General features: G+C 35.6%; 1 protein-coding gene across 1 annotated transcript in view; it reads right to left on the reverse strand.

The window, feature by feature from the left end:
* PDSS2 (decaprenyl diphosphate synthase subunit 2) overlaps positions 1-18,472 on the reverse strand; it is a 277,537-nt gene that overhangs the window by 58,944 nt on the left and 200,121 nt on the right. The window contains exons 4-5 of the mRNA XM_027856905.1: positions 3,962-4,135; positions 2,886-3,017 (exon numbers count right to left, since the gene is read on the reverse strand). Of these exons, the coding sequence (XP_027712706.1) occupies positions 2,886-3,017; positions 3,962-4,135 (306 nt within the window). The remainder of the gene's footprint in view (positions 1-2,885; positions 3,018-3,961; positions 4,136-18,472) is intronic.

The raw sequence follows: 18,472 nt of genomic DNA on the forward strand, positions 1-18,472 counted from the left end.
AGCCTTTATATTTAAATCATGAACCCATTTTGACTTTATTTTGGTATATGGTGTGAGATTTTAGTCTACGCCTAGTTTCTGCCATATTCTTTGGAAAGAACATCTGGAACCAGAACACTTGTGCTAAATACTGGCTCTGCTATTTTTGTTTTACGCTTATGATCTTGGGCAGGTTACTTAATCAATCGATATGTAAGTAACTACTATGTGCAAGGCACTGTGCTAAGTCCTGGGGATATAAAAAGAGGCAAAAGATAGTCCCTGACCTCAAGGAGCTTGCAATCTAATGGAGAGACAACACGCAAACAAATATACAAAGCAAGCTATACACAGGAGAAATAGGAAATAATTGAAAGAGGGAAGGTACTAGAATGAAGAGAGGTTGGGAAAAACTTCCTGTAAAAGATGGAACTTTAGTTGGGACTTAGTGGAAGCCAGGGAAGTCAGTAGGCAGTTGAGAAGGGAGAGCATTCTAGGCATGGTGAACCTCAGTTTCCTCTTCAATAAAATGAGGGAATTATACTGGATTATCTTTGAGGTCTCTATGATTAAAGCACAGAGTCGAAGCTGGACAGGATGTTTGAAGACATCTAGCTCGACTCTTCATTTTACAAGTCAGGAAACTGAGGTTAAAGAAGGTAGGCAACCTGTTCAAGGGCATACAGGTAGTGTCAGAGCCCAGTTCCTCTACTTCTAAATCTAGTCCTCTTTCCACCATATCAGAGACTATGACCCATGCTTTTACATCATGTCTTACATACAAGTTATCCTTGGCAATAGAGCACAATCTAGATGTCTCGAACACAAATGTCATCATGTTCGGATTATTTGTAATCTGAATTCTTCTGAGACTGCGTCATTCAATGATCTACAACCCTAACGCATCAAAGGGAAAATACTAGCTTTAAAGACATGGACTTTTGCAGCAGCATTCTCTACTGGGTTCACTGAAAGCACAGTACAATCTCTCCACATTATCCAGGCCTGCTTGAGAGGCAGATATAGTGGTGTGGCAGATATTAAGAGGACCTTTAAGCCAGAAAGACCTAGTTTCAAGTCCTATCTCTGACACCTCCAAGCTTTAGGATCCTGGTTAAATCACTTAAATTCCCAGTAACTGTACTCAACTTTCTAAGATTTTAAATTGTGGAGAAGGCGCCAATCTGCTTTGGCAGAGGGAATTTCTTTACCTGCATCCCTTTACCAGTGAAATCACAGGTTCAGTCCTTATCTCTACCCAGTCCTCTCTCCTTCTCCTTAATTCCAGGCACCAGAAATGACTACCTGTCACTTCATTAGCTATCTGCCTTAATGAGATGACTGTCCAGATGCATATCATGATCTGGGTGATGTATTTTTCATCCACTTTCTTATTTTTTTTTTAAAGCAAATATGGCTTGACAGATCTGCTGCTTTGCTATAAATTTCAGCAAGGAGTCTTCAGACTTGATGTAAGCAGTGCAGTGTCATCTGAGGACAAGAGGATTTGAAGCACCTCATCATCCATAGAAGAACTGTCTTTTGTTCGGACTTTGTGCAGGATCCATTTCATGACACTGTTGAACAACCCTGGTGAAAATATCTCTCCATAAAACACTTCATTTTATAAAATCATAAAGACTTTGACAGCATAGTACAAGCTTTGGCAGGTTCTACTAACCTTGAAAATAGACTGTCATCCAAGGATCAGCTTATTTAAATTCAGAGAAGCTCACCACCAGAAGGCTGACCACCACATGCTACGATGTTCTTGCCCACAGCAACAAGGCACAGAATAAAGAATGCTGGATATTGAGTCAAAGGACCTGGGTTCAAATCCTCATTCTGCTAGTTACTATCCATGTGTCCATGACCAAGTCACTTAACCTATGTGGTCCTCAGTTTCCATTTCTGTAAAATGGAGGAGTTGGACCAGATGGCTCTGAAGGTCTCTTCTATATTTAAATCTGTAATCCTATGAAGATCATCTCCTAAAGCAGACAATATGCAGGGAATACTCATGGCAATAAAATCATGTATTGTGGAAGAACAGAAATATTAGAATTTTACATCTAGATGTATTATCATTTATAAGGGCAGGTAAGTTTATAGTCATTTAGAAATATATTGCCAGCTCTTGCTCTATTTCCAACCAAAATATAAAATTTAAAAACATTAGTATGTAATATTAACATAACACAATTAGAGCAAGCAACATTATACATTCTGGATTGTTTTTTTTTTTTTTCAGCTGCCATAAAGAATCCTTCAACGATTTTAAGCCACAGAATCTAACAATGTCTTAGATAAGAGGAAAAGATATTGTATACCTCAGTTGTGGGTACAACAAAGTAGTTAGTGGGAGCATTAGGGGATAATATTTAAGGGCCTTTCCAGCTCCAAAATACTATGATTTCTATCCTCCCCCTTCCACCTCCATCTCTTTTCTTTTAGAATGCCTCAGAGCTCACTCAGGGTCCTAGTTTGTTTTAAAATAACTCAATGAGTTGACAGACGGAGCTCCTGGAATTCTGCAGCCTGTGCTAGAGTCTACAGATGGGAAATTGCAGTCAGTTAAAGGGTGGTGCTATTACCATAGCACAATTTTTGAAAGCCTTTGGAAAAAAAAAACTGAATTAATTAGCATTCACCACAGGCACTAACCTTGTGTTGCAGTACTCCGGGACTTAGATAATAAGAGAATGCAGAATTATAATTTTCTGACTTTTAAATGACAACGTTTCGATTCATTAAAAATCTAGGTTTCTATGAAGAAGAAATTGTACCTGCTCCTTGACAATGCTCTCATACAATGGAATGACAGTGTTTTAAGCCATCATGAAACATATATTGAAAGAAGTCAAACACTACTAGCATCACTCTATATAGAATTAATTTTAGGTTACCTCTCTGATCTGCTTAATCCACATTTCTCTTCCAAGAAACTCCTGATGTAAGACTACAGGAGCTGAATTTAAATTAAATGCTATGGAGCCACCACACTTCCCTCTAATAAAAGGCTGGAGGTCAGAGTTTATCTGGAGAGAATGCACAAAAAGAGTTATGTTAGAACACTGTAACCTGAAACAGTTATAACTAGTATATTTTAGTGATGAGAGGAGACATTACTGTAACTGAAAAAGAATAAAGGACTTTTTAGATGAAAATGTTTTGTAGATGAATATTTTTAAATATACTAACCTTCAAATTCATCTGAAGCTATTTTTTCCCTCTTTATAACTCCCCTCTAGTTTTTATTTATTTTTAAAATTAGAGGCAAGGACTTGGTAAACATGTTTTCTTGATAAAATTCTACGTATTTTATAAATATTCTCCTCAAATCTGTTTGGTTTTATTGCAAGAGAAAAAAGTCACCCCTATCCCCCAAGAAAACTATATTCTCCAGTGAAATGCTTGAGTAGCATCTGTGAGATATATACTATTAAATATATTTGGAAATTACAGATATAAAAAAATGAACTTTGCAATTGCTAATCTCAGGGTGTTTGCTTTATTTTGCACATTAAAAAGTAGCAATTAGAACTAAAGCGTTTTCATTTTTCTCAATACACCACTAAACTTTCATTAACTTCTCTCAATTTCTAATTTTCAAGCAGCCATAAAGGAATAATAACAAAAACTTCCATCTTCTTGTGAATGTCCTTCCAATTTTGTGAATGGCAGCATTACTCATTATTTCATAATTTCCAGTAGTTCTGTCAGGAGCCACTTAAGGTAGTAGGAAAAGAAAGACATTCCAAATACAGTGTAAATAAATGGTGGGTTTTTTTTTTTATGAAAAGTACATCCTATCATGCTTTACTGTCTATATTATATAACAGACAATGATTAAATGATTGATGAATCTTAAGTACATGCTTAACATTTTTGAGACCTAAAAGGTCATTAAGTACTAAAAAGGTTTCCCATATGTCATTTTAGTTATTTGAACACTGGATAAAGAGAAAGGGTGTGCCAGTACCTTATGACTCATAGACATGTGCTTTCCATACTGAAATGCCATATCCTGGACCTCAGTATCATGCTTTGCTAATTCCATTGCAGCTTGGCAGCTTTTTGCTAGCAAGGCACTATGGGAGAGGAAAATCTGCTCCTTCCAAGTCGATATTCCGATATCATCTGTGATACAGTTTTCCTGAAAATGCAACAAAAGCCAAGATGAAAAAGCTTTAAAAATGTTTTTTTTTTTTTAAGTGGCTCAACTGTTTCAGTTCTTGAAGAATGATAGGACTAAGCAACAAACACTACGATCTATTTCTCACTTGCAGGTGATGAAAGACAAAAGGACAAGGGAATGATGAAAAAAAATCCTCTGGTCCTTCAGTATATGAAGCACAGATCATTTCATACAAATACACCACGGCCAGTTACTATATTAAGACACAGTAAAGGGGGTGTATATATAAGGGGCGATTGTGTGCTTTCGGGTAATCTATGGATACCTGATTTCATCTTTAAACTATAAAAACCATAAAGTTCAACATAAAGCAAACTGAAAAAGGACCATTATTTGAAGTTCAATCCTATACCACAAACTCACGTTAAAACTCTGCCCAACCAGAACCCTCAATAATTATTATTTTAAAAAAATACTAATTTCCACTTTGAAGGGAAGGAGCAAATAAGAAAATAAGCTTATACCAGGGATGTAACCCACTTCTCCTTTAAAAAAAAAAAAAGTCCTTTCTTGGAGGAATAGAAAGATTACTGGATTTAAAGTCACAAAGACCTGGATTCAAGAGCTCATCCTATCACTTATGGGGTCTGTGGTTTTAGGCAAAGCACTTAATATCTGTGAGCCTCAGTTTCTTCAGCTATAAAATATGGAAGTCAGATGAAAGGATGTCTAAGGTCACTTGTAGTTCTAGCATTCTGAGGCTATGATTTTATATTCTGGGCCTTAGCATATAATTCAGTTCAATCTTTTACAAACGGTGGAGAACTGTTAATTTAGGGTTGAGCTCTGGTGGTAAATTCAATTAATCTTTCCTATGCCTATAATAACAAAGTTGCATCATAAGTATTATTTTTGGTAGGACTATACTAATAATTTATGCTTTAGCATTTAAAAAGAGCTTTCCAAACATAATTCCTGAGAGGTAAGTAGTGCAAATATTATCCCCTTTTAACAGATGAGGAAATTGAGTCTTAAATAAAGTGACATTGGTGGCGGAGGCGGAACTCAAATATGAGTTTCTGTTTTCAAATCCTGTGTTTTCACCACTACTCAAAGTCATATAAGAGGGATGTTGTTCTATAAAAGTCAGTGTTTTGCTTTGTAAAATGAATGAAACACTTTCTATTGCTCAGAGCAGAAAGTCAGCATATTTCTCCTTTGAACATGAGGGAGAGAGGATTTCAATAAACTCATGATTATAAACATTTTTAATAAAAACTTCAAGCCATGCTTATCTCTTGTGTAATACATAGGTTTAAAAAAAAACCAGTAGTAAATAGTGATGAGTTGCCTTTACTGGCCCCTTTGTTTTTTTGTCTTTACTTCTCAGTCTGTATCTCACTTTTCCTCCCTCTATTCCTTTTCCTTTTTCTTCATCTCCTGCCTTTGTGGCAATTATAGAGAACTGAAGTCCATTTGAAAATTATTACTTGTTTCCTTTATTAAGAGCTTTATGTTCTTTGTTGTCAATTTTAAAAGCAGCTAAGTAGATATTCTCTATTTTGTTTAAAAAAATTCTACTAAACAATTTTTGGCTTCATAGTCCTCATTTCATTTTTCTGTGGGTCATCCACTCTCTACAAAAAGATTCCTCAGACCTAACACCTTCTAAAATGACAGTACTGTACAATTTGAATTCATGTTCAGAATAATGAACCTCAGACACTCTAAGATTTTTAATTATTAAAGAGTCACACATTCAGCATATGGAATTTGCCAAATCAGGAGACTATTACACTTGAGAAACTTTTAAAAATAAAGGATTTAAACATCTTCCAGAAATCCTCATTTAGTTTGAAATTTCAAAACTAGAATCTAACCATTGACTGGTTTATTGAAGTATTGTGGTATATTTATGAATAAGATCTAAATAAACACTATCACTTTCTAAAGCTATTATCTGTAAAGAAATTGGTAACAAATGAAATTTAATCCCTCCATTAATCTCTAATCTGTCTGTCATGTGTACATGCTAAAGGGTGCTAGGTTACAGGGCAAAAGAAAATATATGACTAATGGGAAATGTATCAGAATTCTGAAATGCAAAGAAAATGATGTGATGAGCATTACATTGAAATTCATTGTTTACTGACACTCCATTATACATTGTAGGCAGGAAGGTGATGGGAGCAAATATAATCTGGGTTTTATACGTATCTTGTAATATTGCATTAGATTTCTGTGCCATTTTACTAATATTTATTCTAGACTTGCTTTACAGAATACATGAAAAGATCACTAACAGCATTTATATTCAATGGAATTTCTGATTTTCAGAAAGTAACTGTGTATACCTACATACATTTTTTTGCTCCAAATTAAATTCAATTATTTCAATGAACAAAAATCTATTTTCTCTTTTTCCTATCTTCCCTTTCTTTTAAAACCAGTTCTGGAAGAACAGAAACACATATCAGCTAAGATTATGGTTTTCTGGAACACGATTAGGGGTCGGGTTCAGAAGAGTATCATTGAATAATTTAGGTAGCAAGAAAATTCCAACCATGGAAACCACTGGATTGTTCTCTTGCTCACATTTATTATACACTGGGATCAAGCAATAGATGAGAGGCATACAATGACCCAGCAAACAGGGAAATGGATGAAGGATCTTGAGATTTAAGGTCTCTACCACTGAACTGCTTTATAACTTTTTAACAAGTCGCTGACCTTATGCTCACACAGTTGCAAACCAGATAAAAGAACTGAAATTCAGAATGGCAGAACCATGTCTGAGGCACAAGAAGAAAGAAAAGAAGATTTTATGATGTGAATGGAAAATGGAACTTAGGTGAAAAGCTGTCGGAGGCATGAATTTAAAACAACCATCCAACGACAGACCCATTTCACAGGGACATAATAAGTCTGCGGCAGAGGTTATCTCAGAAGCCATTACCTTGAAAGATGGATAGGATGAAGAAATATACAAACACACATCTGTCACCTTGTAATACACCATTCTTAATAAAGAAGCTAATCGTGAAACTTTGAGCCTTTTCTTCCTTAAACCTAATACTGCTCTAATATTTTCTTCACAAATAAATGTTATAATTTACTAATTGCATACACACTTTGCTGAAAGTAAAATATGTCCAGACAAAATCATAATATATTCATACTTAACCATTTCATTTTAAAATGAATTTAAATTGTTTAAGACATCTTCCATATTCATGGTGGCTCCATTTTGAATAACCCTTCAGAGAGACAAATCTGTGAATAGGCTGGATTATATTCTATAAGCCCCTTCTTATAAGTTATTGAAGTAATAAGGCCAACAAAATTCCTAGAAAGGATTAGGTAGTGTTACTGGTGGATCTGGCATTAGGAAGACTTGAGTTTGAATCTTGCCTCACACACTTACTAACTGTAAGATGCTGGGCAAATCCCTTAACCTCTCTCTACCTCAATTTCCCTATCTGCTAAATGAGGGGTTTGATTCAATGGCTTCTAGGATTCCTTCCATATCTAAATCTATGAACCCATGAGCTGGAAGAATCTCTGGGATGGTTGCTTACTTTTATAGTGAGAATATCTTTGAACCCCAAATTGTGGTACATGGCCTAATTAAGGATTTGGGGATAAATTTATGTAAATTTATCCATATAACAGTAAAAGTATAAACTTTTAATCAGAGTTATGCATGTAATGAATCGTCTTTATCGAAAAGAATAAAATGAAAGCTACAAAATACATATTAGTTGATATTTATGTTATCATTTTCATCATTCATCTACATTTGAAGTTGATGACATATTGTTTTACTCATACTTCTTGGAAGAACTCAGCTTGTTTAATAATTGTATATTCTTTATTTTTTCAAATACTCCTTGACAAGGCCCTAAGAAAATCATTTGAGTTGCCAAGAGAGATTTCATAGTCTTGATAAGTATCTCAGTAACATGATTGTATATGTGCCTTTATGACTTATCACCACCAAAGTCCTTGACACTGTCAAATGGTTCAACCACAGAAACAGATAGGGTTTTATTAATGGAAATGACATTGAAGAAGATGTATTACCATTTGTTTGTCACTGTACCTTAAGGACAGTGGTCCTTTCTATCTGACTTTGGCTAAAAACTCCTGTATGTGTTTTCTCTTCCATTAGAATGTAAACTCTTGAGAAAATTGACTATTTTGCTTTTCTGTTTGTATCTCCAGCACTTACCACATTGTAAACTCTTAATAAATGCTTTTTCATTCATTCATTCATCTATCAGTAATTAGTCCTTCTGCTCATTGTTTTCTATTCACTAAGATATAGTAACTTGATATTCTGTGATGTTGCTTGATGCTTACTATGTCCTGCACTTTCTGATTCTCTTATAAAATAATAACAGTAATAACTAGCTAGTACTCATGTGGCGCCTTAAGACTTGCAAAACATTTTAAAAATATTATCTCATCTTATCCTCACAACCACTATGGGAGGTAGACACTACTATAATCACCACTTTACAAATAAGGAAACTGAGGTAGAGGTTAAGTGACTTGGCTAAGGTCACATAGCTAGTATCTGAGTAGGATCTGAATTCAGGTTTTCCTGAATCCAGATTCAGAGCTCCATCCACAGTGCCCCCTAGTTTCCTCTATCCTTTGTTTTAGAAGAAAGTATTTATGATATATTGTATAGGAGTGAGTTACTTAGATTGTCTAACATACCTTCTATTCTCAAACCTTTGCCACTCTTTCCAACACACCTTTTGCCCTATTCTCCTATGCCTGTCTTTGTACCGAAATCACTTAGTACTGAAGTATGTGATGACTTTGGAGAGTTCTGTGACAGAATTCTTCAACCTCTGGAATGGTTACTGGTATAGAACCCACAACTATCCTCAGAGTAATCTTTTTGCTTATGCTCATCATATACACTACAAGATGAGGTGACCAAGCATTCCATGTTTCTTGTTGCCTTTAGGCACATGAGGAAACCAACTCCACCAATTTCTTTGTTGGTCTCTAAAAACATGGTGTGGAGATGGTCAGTGGCACACAAAATTCAGAAGTACCTCCCTATTAGGAAGAAGTACCTCCCTATTAGGCTGAAAAGGCTTCAGATACAGTTAGTCAATCAGTGGACAACTCACTCATTCAGTCAAGAAGCACCATGCTAGGAGGTGCAATGGATAGAGCACTGGTCTTGGAGTCAGAAGGACCTGAGTTCAAATGCGGCCTCAGACCAAACACTTGACACTTACTAGCTGTGTGACCCTGGGCAAGGCACTTAACCCCAATTGCCTAAAAATAAAAAAAAGAAATTAAAAAAAAGAAGCATCATGTTAAATGTTTACTGTGTGCCAGGCACTGCTCATAGGCCTGAGGCCCAGCCTAGTTGAAGTTCTGAGAGACTCCTCACTAGGTTAACTGCAAAGTTAAGAATTTTCTAGCCCGAGTAAATCCTGAAAACCTTCCCTTAAGTTATAGAATTGCTATCTGCATCAATGGAAGTAACAACAAAACTGATGAAATCACAGATCTCTGAAATGTTTAGAATTTGTTGTTCAGTCGTTTTCAGTTGTGTCCATTATGGCAAAGATAACACGTTTGCTATTTCCTTCTCCAGTTCATTTTACAGATAAGGAAACTGAGGCAAATAGGGTTAAAATGACTAGTCCAGTGTCACACAACTCTTAAGTGTCTGAGGCCAGATTTAAACTCAGGAAAATGAGTCTTCCTAACTTCAGGCCCGGCACTCTATCCACCATGCCACCTAGCTGCCCAACAGTTATTCTTTACTAGAGGCACAGCGAAAAGAAGGCTGGACTTGGAGTCAGACAGATCTGTCTCTGACCCATACTGTCTGTATCACCCTAGGTAAGTCACTTAACCTCTTAGTGCTCTAAGCAACTCCAAGACTTTAAGTTGCAGAAAAAAAATGCCAACATTAGTAGGGGGTTTCCTTATTAAAGAGTTCTGAAAACCAGTGAAATCACAGATCCAATCCCTTTTCCTAGTCTTTTAACCTTTTTTATGTCAAGGACTTATTCTCAGAAAATGGTTTGTTATTACATTCATAATCATTTTTTTTTTTGAGGCAATCTGGGTTAAGTGACTTGCCCAGGATCACGCAGCTAGTAAGTATCTGAGGCTAGATTTGAACTCAGGTCCTCCAGACTCCAGGGCTGGTTGTTCCATTCACCAAGCCACCTAGCTGCCCCATCTGTAGTCTTTTAAATAATTTAAATAAGCAAACAAATTGTCTGATCTTTTGGGTAGTTTGTAAAACTCAAAGTATTATAGAAATATGATTTATTGTTAATACCAAATAAAATTAACTCTCTTTCAAGGTTGTCGTGTGGTGCTGACTAACTATTTGTATAGCTTGCATCCAAATTCTGCACAGATTTAAATTTAATACGATCCCTCTTCCAACAAAACAAAACCTTACACCAATCTGATCTGTCCTGAACTTGATGGCCTAACTAATCAAAAATGGCTACATTTAGCAACCATAACTTTTCTATCTTTTCTTTATTTCCAGCAGCCTTCACATCATGACCTATTCTGATGCAAGCTGCCATTCCTCCATCTCATCTGCAGTGTTTTACCTCATACTAAGTTTGCTTGTTTCTGTTCTCCTTTGAATCTAAATCATTCCTGAAGACAGCCACACAATAGGCTTTAATTCTGTACCAATTTCAACATTTTCATGTTCAATGGATGATTTAAGAGAGACTGTCTACTTCAAAGAAAAAAAGATGTCAGTAAAATTATAGGTATTTATCATTATCACCACCGCCATCATCAAAGTCTTGGATTTGTGACTGATGTTAGTGCTAACAGATGCCCAACAAGCAGTAAAACATGACATGGCATGTTTTATTAGCTCATTAATACATGCCTTGGGTATAATGTGAGGGACAAGGTTGTGAGTAAATGAACCAATAAAATATACCCTGGAGTATTTTAATGCTTTTATATAGCACTCAATGTTCCCTTTTTAAATATCTTAAAATCCACTTCTCATTTTTAAACACATCTATTCCAAATTTTTAACTTGGAAGAAAACAAAATATATTTCTTCTGTTTCCAAACTATCTGTGAAAACTTTAAATTTTAATTATCTTTCACTTCATAGAGTTAATTAAATCATGCATTCTTAGACCTCCTCTTCCATTCTACTAGTACTCCCTTCTATGTTTTTTAATTACTATATTTTGTCAAGCAATGGCTATTATGTGATGTGCACAGAGAGAATAATTTTCATACTCTGTATAGAGCCTTGAAGACCAAGCTGCAAACCTCAGCCTACCTCCCCAGCATCCAAAGGCAGGCCCTCACAACACATGCTAGTTCTAGTCAGGGCTCAGGCCCCCAGCTCTCCTGGCCTGGTTCCCTAGGTCCCCCAACCATGAAGCAAAGGTAGAAATACTGTGCTTGTGGGAGCTATGCTTTCTCAGGGAAACAGATTTGAGTGAATTTGTAAGAATCTACTACATTTCTAGGGAGATGTATGTGTGAGTATATTTAGAAAAAAAGAGGCAGAGAGGAAATAAGGGGCAGAGGGGGAGAAGAGTAGAAGGGAAAAATGAGAGGAGAGGCAAAAGGATAGAGGTGGAGGGAGGAAACGGGGGAGAAAGGGAGTAAGAGAGGGTTTTTTTTTCTTTTGTATTTTTATGTGCTTTAATTATTTTTTTAAAGAGAAAGTACTGTTTGGGGAGAACTGTATTGGAGTTAACAAACTGCAGATGCAAATAACAGGTTAAAAGAGACTGAACATGATGGAGCTGAGTGAATGAAAACAGAAGTATTAAAATCAGGAATATACATCACAAACTACTTATGAAAGTGGGAGTCAGGAACAGTTGCTGAATTCATTTTATACTCTTATTTAATGTTCACTTCCACTGCCAAAGCCTTTGTGGAGGCCTATGATACTTCACACCTGGATTCCTTCAACATCATCTTAATTAGTCTTCTTATTTCCATCTTTGATTCCCAAGCCATCGTATATATGACAATCTTATCAACAAATTTTCATTATGTTGAAAATTTACGGTGGCTCTCTACATACCATATCAAATGTGAACTCTTCAATCTAGTGTTTAGGGCCTTAGCACAAGGCTATTCTGAACACATCAGGTTTTTGACAAAGGCTCGCTGAATCTGAATTATTTTAGCTTACTGTCCTGATAGCTAAAAGTATTTAATAAGTCAATTTTATGTACAGCTATTTGCACAGGTCACTATATATTCATATATATGACATATGCAGCAGCTTACGTAATAGATGCTACGATAAATTACATGTTTCTAAGGCGATCATTAATATACCTAATTAAAGAGATAATCAAGGAAACTACATTTTGCTAAAAGGTACCATCAACAATGAAGTAATATCAATACTAAATATATACACACCAAATGGCACAGCATCCAAATTCTTAAAGGAAAAGTTAAATGAAAATAGACAGTAAAACTATAGTAGTGGGGGATCTCAATTTATCCCTTTCAGAACTAGATAAATTTAACCATAAAATAAATAAGAAAGGAGTTAAGGAGTTATATTCATCTATATGTTAGATGAATATAATTTTATTAAAGTTAGATATGATAGAACTTTGGAGAAAACTGAATAGGACTAGAAATGCAGAAAAGCAGAAATATTAAATGCACCCCTTTTGGACTATAATGCAATTAAAATTACATTCAAAAAAGAGTCTTGGAGGTATAATCTAAAAACTAATTGGAAAATAACCTAATCTAAAGAATGAGTGCCTAAAAGAATAAATCATAGAAATATTGATAATTTCACTAAAGATAATGACAACAATGAGACAACAAACCGAAATTTGTGTGATGCTACCGAAGCAGTACTGAGTGGAAAATGTATATTTCTAAACACTTATGTTAATAAAAGTGAGAAAAAGCAGATCAAGGAATTGGGCATATAATTTAAAAAAAACTAGAAAAAGAAATTTAAAATTCCCAATTAAACACCAAAATAGAAATCTTGAAAATCAAAAAGAGAGCAATAAAATTGAAAGCAGGATATTAACTGTAGTATATTGTGAACAAATACATGTCTTATCTCCAGAAACTAGAGAAAGGAAGCATGGTGAAGAACATTAGGGTGAAGATCAACATAGACAGAAATGGAAGTGATATTTTATCTGGACAGCTGTAGAAGTTTTCTTTCTTGTTAAAAACACAGAAATTAATAATTTAATAACTTGCCTTTATGATAACTTCATCTTTCAAAAGGCTAAGAAACCAATCTTTATTCTGGATGTGATTCTCACAAACAAGAATTAATTAGTTGCTAGAAGAGAAATTTTATGATAAACTTTGGGAGAAATGACCACCCCATCTTAGAATTTGTGACAGAGAGGGAAGTTTGATGTAGTCTGACATGTACCCTAGATTTTCGGAGAATGAATTTCAAAAGGTTTAGAGAATTCAAAAATTCATAGAATCTCATAATTACAAGGGATCCCAGAAACTCTCTGGTCCAACTCATATGAAAAAAAAAAAATACCTGCTACATTTAGCTTCATTTTGAAAAACTGAAGGGAAACACTAGAATAGGCCATTCCATTTTTATATAGCTTTAATATTTGGAAAATTGTCCTTACAGCTATCTGAAACGTATACCTCTACAACTTTCAACTACTTGCTCCCTCCAGGGCCAAGCAGAATAAGCCCAATCTTTCTTTGCAAATGCTTTTCAAATGCTTTTCAAATGCTTTGAAAAAACCATCATGCCTTCTCCCTCCCCACTCCCATACTAAGTATTCTCTTCTCCAAGCTAAACATTTCTGGTTCCTTCAAATGAGTCTTATATGGTATGGTCCCAAGTCTCCTCACCATTCTGGTCACCTTCTTCTACACGTGTTCCAGTTTTGTCAATATCCTTCCTGAAACACAATGTACAGAATTAACACAATACTCCATATGTGGTCTGATCAGGTCAGAGTACAGTGGGACTATAATCTTCCTTGTTCTGGACAGCATGATTTCTTAATACAGTCTAAGATATTATTATTATCATTATTATTAGTGTTATGTCACCCTGTTTACTCATATTGAGCTTGCAGACCACCAAAATCCCCAGATCTTTCCCATGGGTACTATTTGTATAACAACAACTCTCAATCCAGTATTGTCCAGGTTATTTTTTTAAACTCAATTGCAGAACTTTATATTTATGCATATTAAATTTTATCTTACTATATTTGGCTCTTCATCTTGAACTATTTAAAATCTTTTTAGATACTGTCTCAATCAACCAACAAATCAACTGCGTACTGTTAACATTGTTGAACTAAAGACAACAGCACCAAGGACAGATCCTTGGGTCATTTCCCCTATAGACTTCTCTTCAAGTTGACATCAACACAGGAGACAAATGCTCTCCATATATCAGTGCTCTTTCAGTTTCCAAGTAGAGATTACATGCTGGGTCCAGATTCTGAGCTTCACTGGGATGCAATGGCAGGGAGCTAAAAATCTTTGGATTGGACTCTTTGGGTCAAATCATGCAATGAGCAATTCTATAGATTGAATGAATAGCAACTACCCAAATAGAAACTAGTTTTGCTACAAAATTTTTGCTTCTCCACGTCAGAGAAGCAAGTTCTTCAAATCTGTACATCTCAGGTGCATTTTTATATGCCCATCTTTTTAAGTATTAAACATATTTTATGTTTAATAAACATATTTTATGCTAATCTTTCCTTTCCAAAATGTTTCTGTCAACCTGAGGCACCCACCCTCAAGCCTTTCACAAGGGAAGTCAGCTTAAGAGGGATGGGTATTTATCAAAAATTAAATTCTAGATTCACAAGGAGAAATAATTCTGATGAGGAGGAAAAGAAGGATGTGTATAATAAGATCATAGGGAACTAATCAACCAATCAACCCAACAAATTTTTAAAAACATTAGAGATGGAAACAAGGGCAGATAATAGAGATGAATATAAATATGTGGTGTAATACTCTAAACAGTCTCTGAAGGAAGGAAAAGCATTTATTAAACACCTACTACATGCCAGGTACTATGTTAAGACGTTTACAAGTATTCTCACTAGATCTCAGGAGTGCAAAGTCCTTCAATGAACTGTGGAAAGTATGGGAAGCTAAGGGACCAGTGATTTTCAGAGCTGAAGGCATCTCAGCTTCCATCTAGTCCAACCCCAAAACTTTGGGCTTATGCAGACCACATTCAACATCAGGTAACTTCTCTTTAATATAATCAGTATGTGTTTTACACAATCTCAACCCTTTGACCTACATCAGGGATCGGGGTAAGCAATGATGGTATGTCTCTAACGGGGAACTTCTAAACGTGGCCCATCTTTCGATCTCCTCTGGGGTACTTGAGTCAGTCCACCAGTCAGCAGCCAAGGCTACCAATATACTTTGGTAATATAATGTCCATTTATTACAAGTATATATGGACATAAATGGGTTTTGTCTCCAAAGGTAACAGAGCCATTCTTTTCCTCTTTTCCCAAAGGGGGTCAGACCCATTCTGTTCTGTCATAAACTAATTTATAACAACAAAAAGGGAAGTCCCAATAGCATGGAAGGAATTGGAGAACTTCTATGGTGCTACAAGCTGCATGTACTTCATGGTCTGCTTCCCCTACCACCCGATCCTTCTTGCTCTGGCTTCTATATTTGAGGTCTATATGTCTGGATATGATTGTTTTTAGTGATCTCTACTCTTCTTCAATCAGCATCTGCTGCTTCAGACCTAGGGAATTATGAGGAGTAAGCTGTTTTCTATTTCTCTCTTTCTCAACCATGCACGTTCATTTAAAAAAATGTGCATATAAATAATGAAAAAAAATTATGTACTACTCAATGTGCTTCTCCTTTTGCCACAGTGGGCAGGAAATCAGAGAAAGAAAATCAGTTTAATCATGACAACCATCTAATTTCTGGTTCCTGGTGACATCTACTCCCCTCTATTTCCTCTATATGGTCTCTGTCTCATTCTCTCTTTCACTGTCTCATTTGTGTTATGCTTAAATCATAAGTTGTCTCATGTCTTTTTTGAATAAAGGGGGTACAAATCCAAATGCTCAGAAATTAATATGTCCAACAAGATAGTAATAATACTTCTATTGGATAGTAAAGACTATCCAATATTTTTAGGAACTCCATCCTGAAGTAAATCGTTTTTTAAGCAATATTTCTCATCTTCTTGAGATTTAGGCTTAACCTAAGGTAGGAAAGTAGTCCTGCTGTTTATTACCTCAATTACAAAGAATATGAGTGTTAGCAAAGTATCTCATTAAGAGCAATTGCCTTCCTTAACTTTCCTATAGTACTTTGGAACTTCTTAATTTTCCCCTATCAAATCTATCCTGTTAAAACTGTATTATACTTGCTTATGGATCCTATGTCCTATTAGATTATAAATTCCTTGGGGCAAAAACTGCATAATCTTTCATCTTTGTATTACAGTGACTTTCACACAGCAGGTAATGAATAAATACCTGTTACAGTGAAATTGGGGGTTCTTAAAAAAGGAAATAGGGGGAAAAAAGGAAATAGGAATGAGTGGGATTACAAATGACAACAAGAAATCAAGATTCTAGAAGGCATGTCTGAAAAATAATTCCTTACATATCCTCTTTGTCAGATTGTCAAATGGAGAAACTGCAAAAAATCTGGGAGGGAAGAGGGAATAAGGTCATCTACTCCTACCCCCTTATTTTACAGATGAGGAAAATGCAGGCTTACCCAAGGTCATATAGGTAAGTAAATGACCATCAAGGTTAGAACCCACCTCCTCTCCAAATTCAGTGTTCTTCCCACAAAGAAAAGGTGCAAATGAAGGCTTAAGTGTTAAAGAATGTAATGATGCCAGACCCATAGACTGAAAAGTAGATGTGGTTCAACCCATGGAATGAAGTCTTCCCTGAGGTGGCCTGGTGATCTAAAAGGGGGGACTGGGGGAGAAGAAAGATTTATCTTACCCAAACATACTGACAGAAAATCGGCACTGAATATACAGCCAAAGATTGCTATTTAGGGTAGAATGTCAAAATGGAGCAGAAGCAAGGCCTGCTATGAGTGACCCTCTTTTCTTCATGGATGAGAAACTGAATTAGACAGCAACCATTGAGGCAGAAGCAGAATTCTGCCTGATACACAGTAGGTGCTTAAATAAATGCTTCTTGATTGGTCCTAATAGAAATGAATAAGGCCAATTCCTTTTTTAAAGTAGTAGGAGGGCCTTTCTCCATGATTTCTGAGAATATACTGTAACTTGTCATCTCATCTCATTCAGCTACAATTTTCTCAACTTCAAAATGAAGAATTAGCTTACATGATCTAGTTCTAACATTTTAGGGGACACATGCACAAATCCTCAGAAAAAGATTTAAAAACATTTCAAGTAAATATGCCAAGGATAATATCAGAGAAGAGGAAATAGAGCCTGACCTTTGAAACCCAATCTCCTAGTGAACCTTCAGATTTTGAGATGGTTAACTACAAGATTGGAAGACAATCCTTACTCAATCTTCTGAGCAGGCCTTTGGGCACTGAGTATTATAGTGGGAATCAATAATGCTTAATAGATACCACCTAGGTCTGTAGGTAACACTCCTTGGTTAAACTGTTAAACCTGTTAGATTTTATATCTTCTAGTTGAGAAATGAAATGAAAGAAAAAAGGGGTGAGAATTAACCCCTTTTTCTAGTTTTAGTTTGGTAATGTAATACATCAGTTGGTTGCTTTAGAATGTGTACAAGTAGGGAAAAAATTGAATATTTGCAGATATTGCATATACTTGCAATGAGAGATTCAAAAGAAATTAAAAATAAAAACAAGAGTTAGTTTATAAATGGCTGTGAGAGTAGAAAGAATGCTGTTGGAGTGGAAATGTTGCAAAATTTATGAGAATGGGAATGACCACATCCCTGGTGTCACTAGAAACTGAGGAAAACAGTATATAGCTGGTCTTATGAGCAGGTACCATTTTTATAAAACATTATCTCCCTGTTTAATATACTTATTTCTTCAACGAAACTACCCCATTAACTAGCAACTGTGGGGTTGTGCGGCAATCTTTAAATATGTATAAAAGCAAAGAGCAATGAAGTCCCTAAATTATTCTGTCCATTTAACAAGAACAGAATTTATTTGTACTCTGTAGAGAGATTAAGTGTTACTAATATAGACCTATACTCAGAAACAATGAGACTAGATTTTGAAGGAAAATTAGGTAAATCTGTTGCAGCCTACATACTTGGTCTTTTTTGGAGTAGAATATGATTTTGGTTTGTACCCACAGTGACAATGCTTTTTTCTAGTTAATCAAGCCCTGGCCTTTCA

This window comes from Vombatus ursinus, unplaced genomic scaffold, assembly GCF_900497805.2.
Source record: "Vombatus ursinus unplaced genomic scaffold, bare-nosed wombat genome assembly UNPS02000582.1, whole genome shotgun sequence".
Classification (NCBI taxonomy): domain Eukaryota; kingdom Metazoa; phylum Chordata; class Mammalia; order Diprotodontia; family Vombatidae; genus Vombatus; species Vombatus ursinus.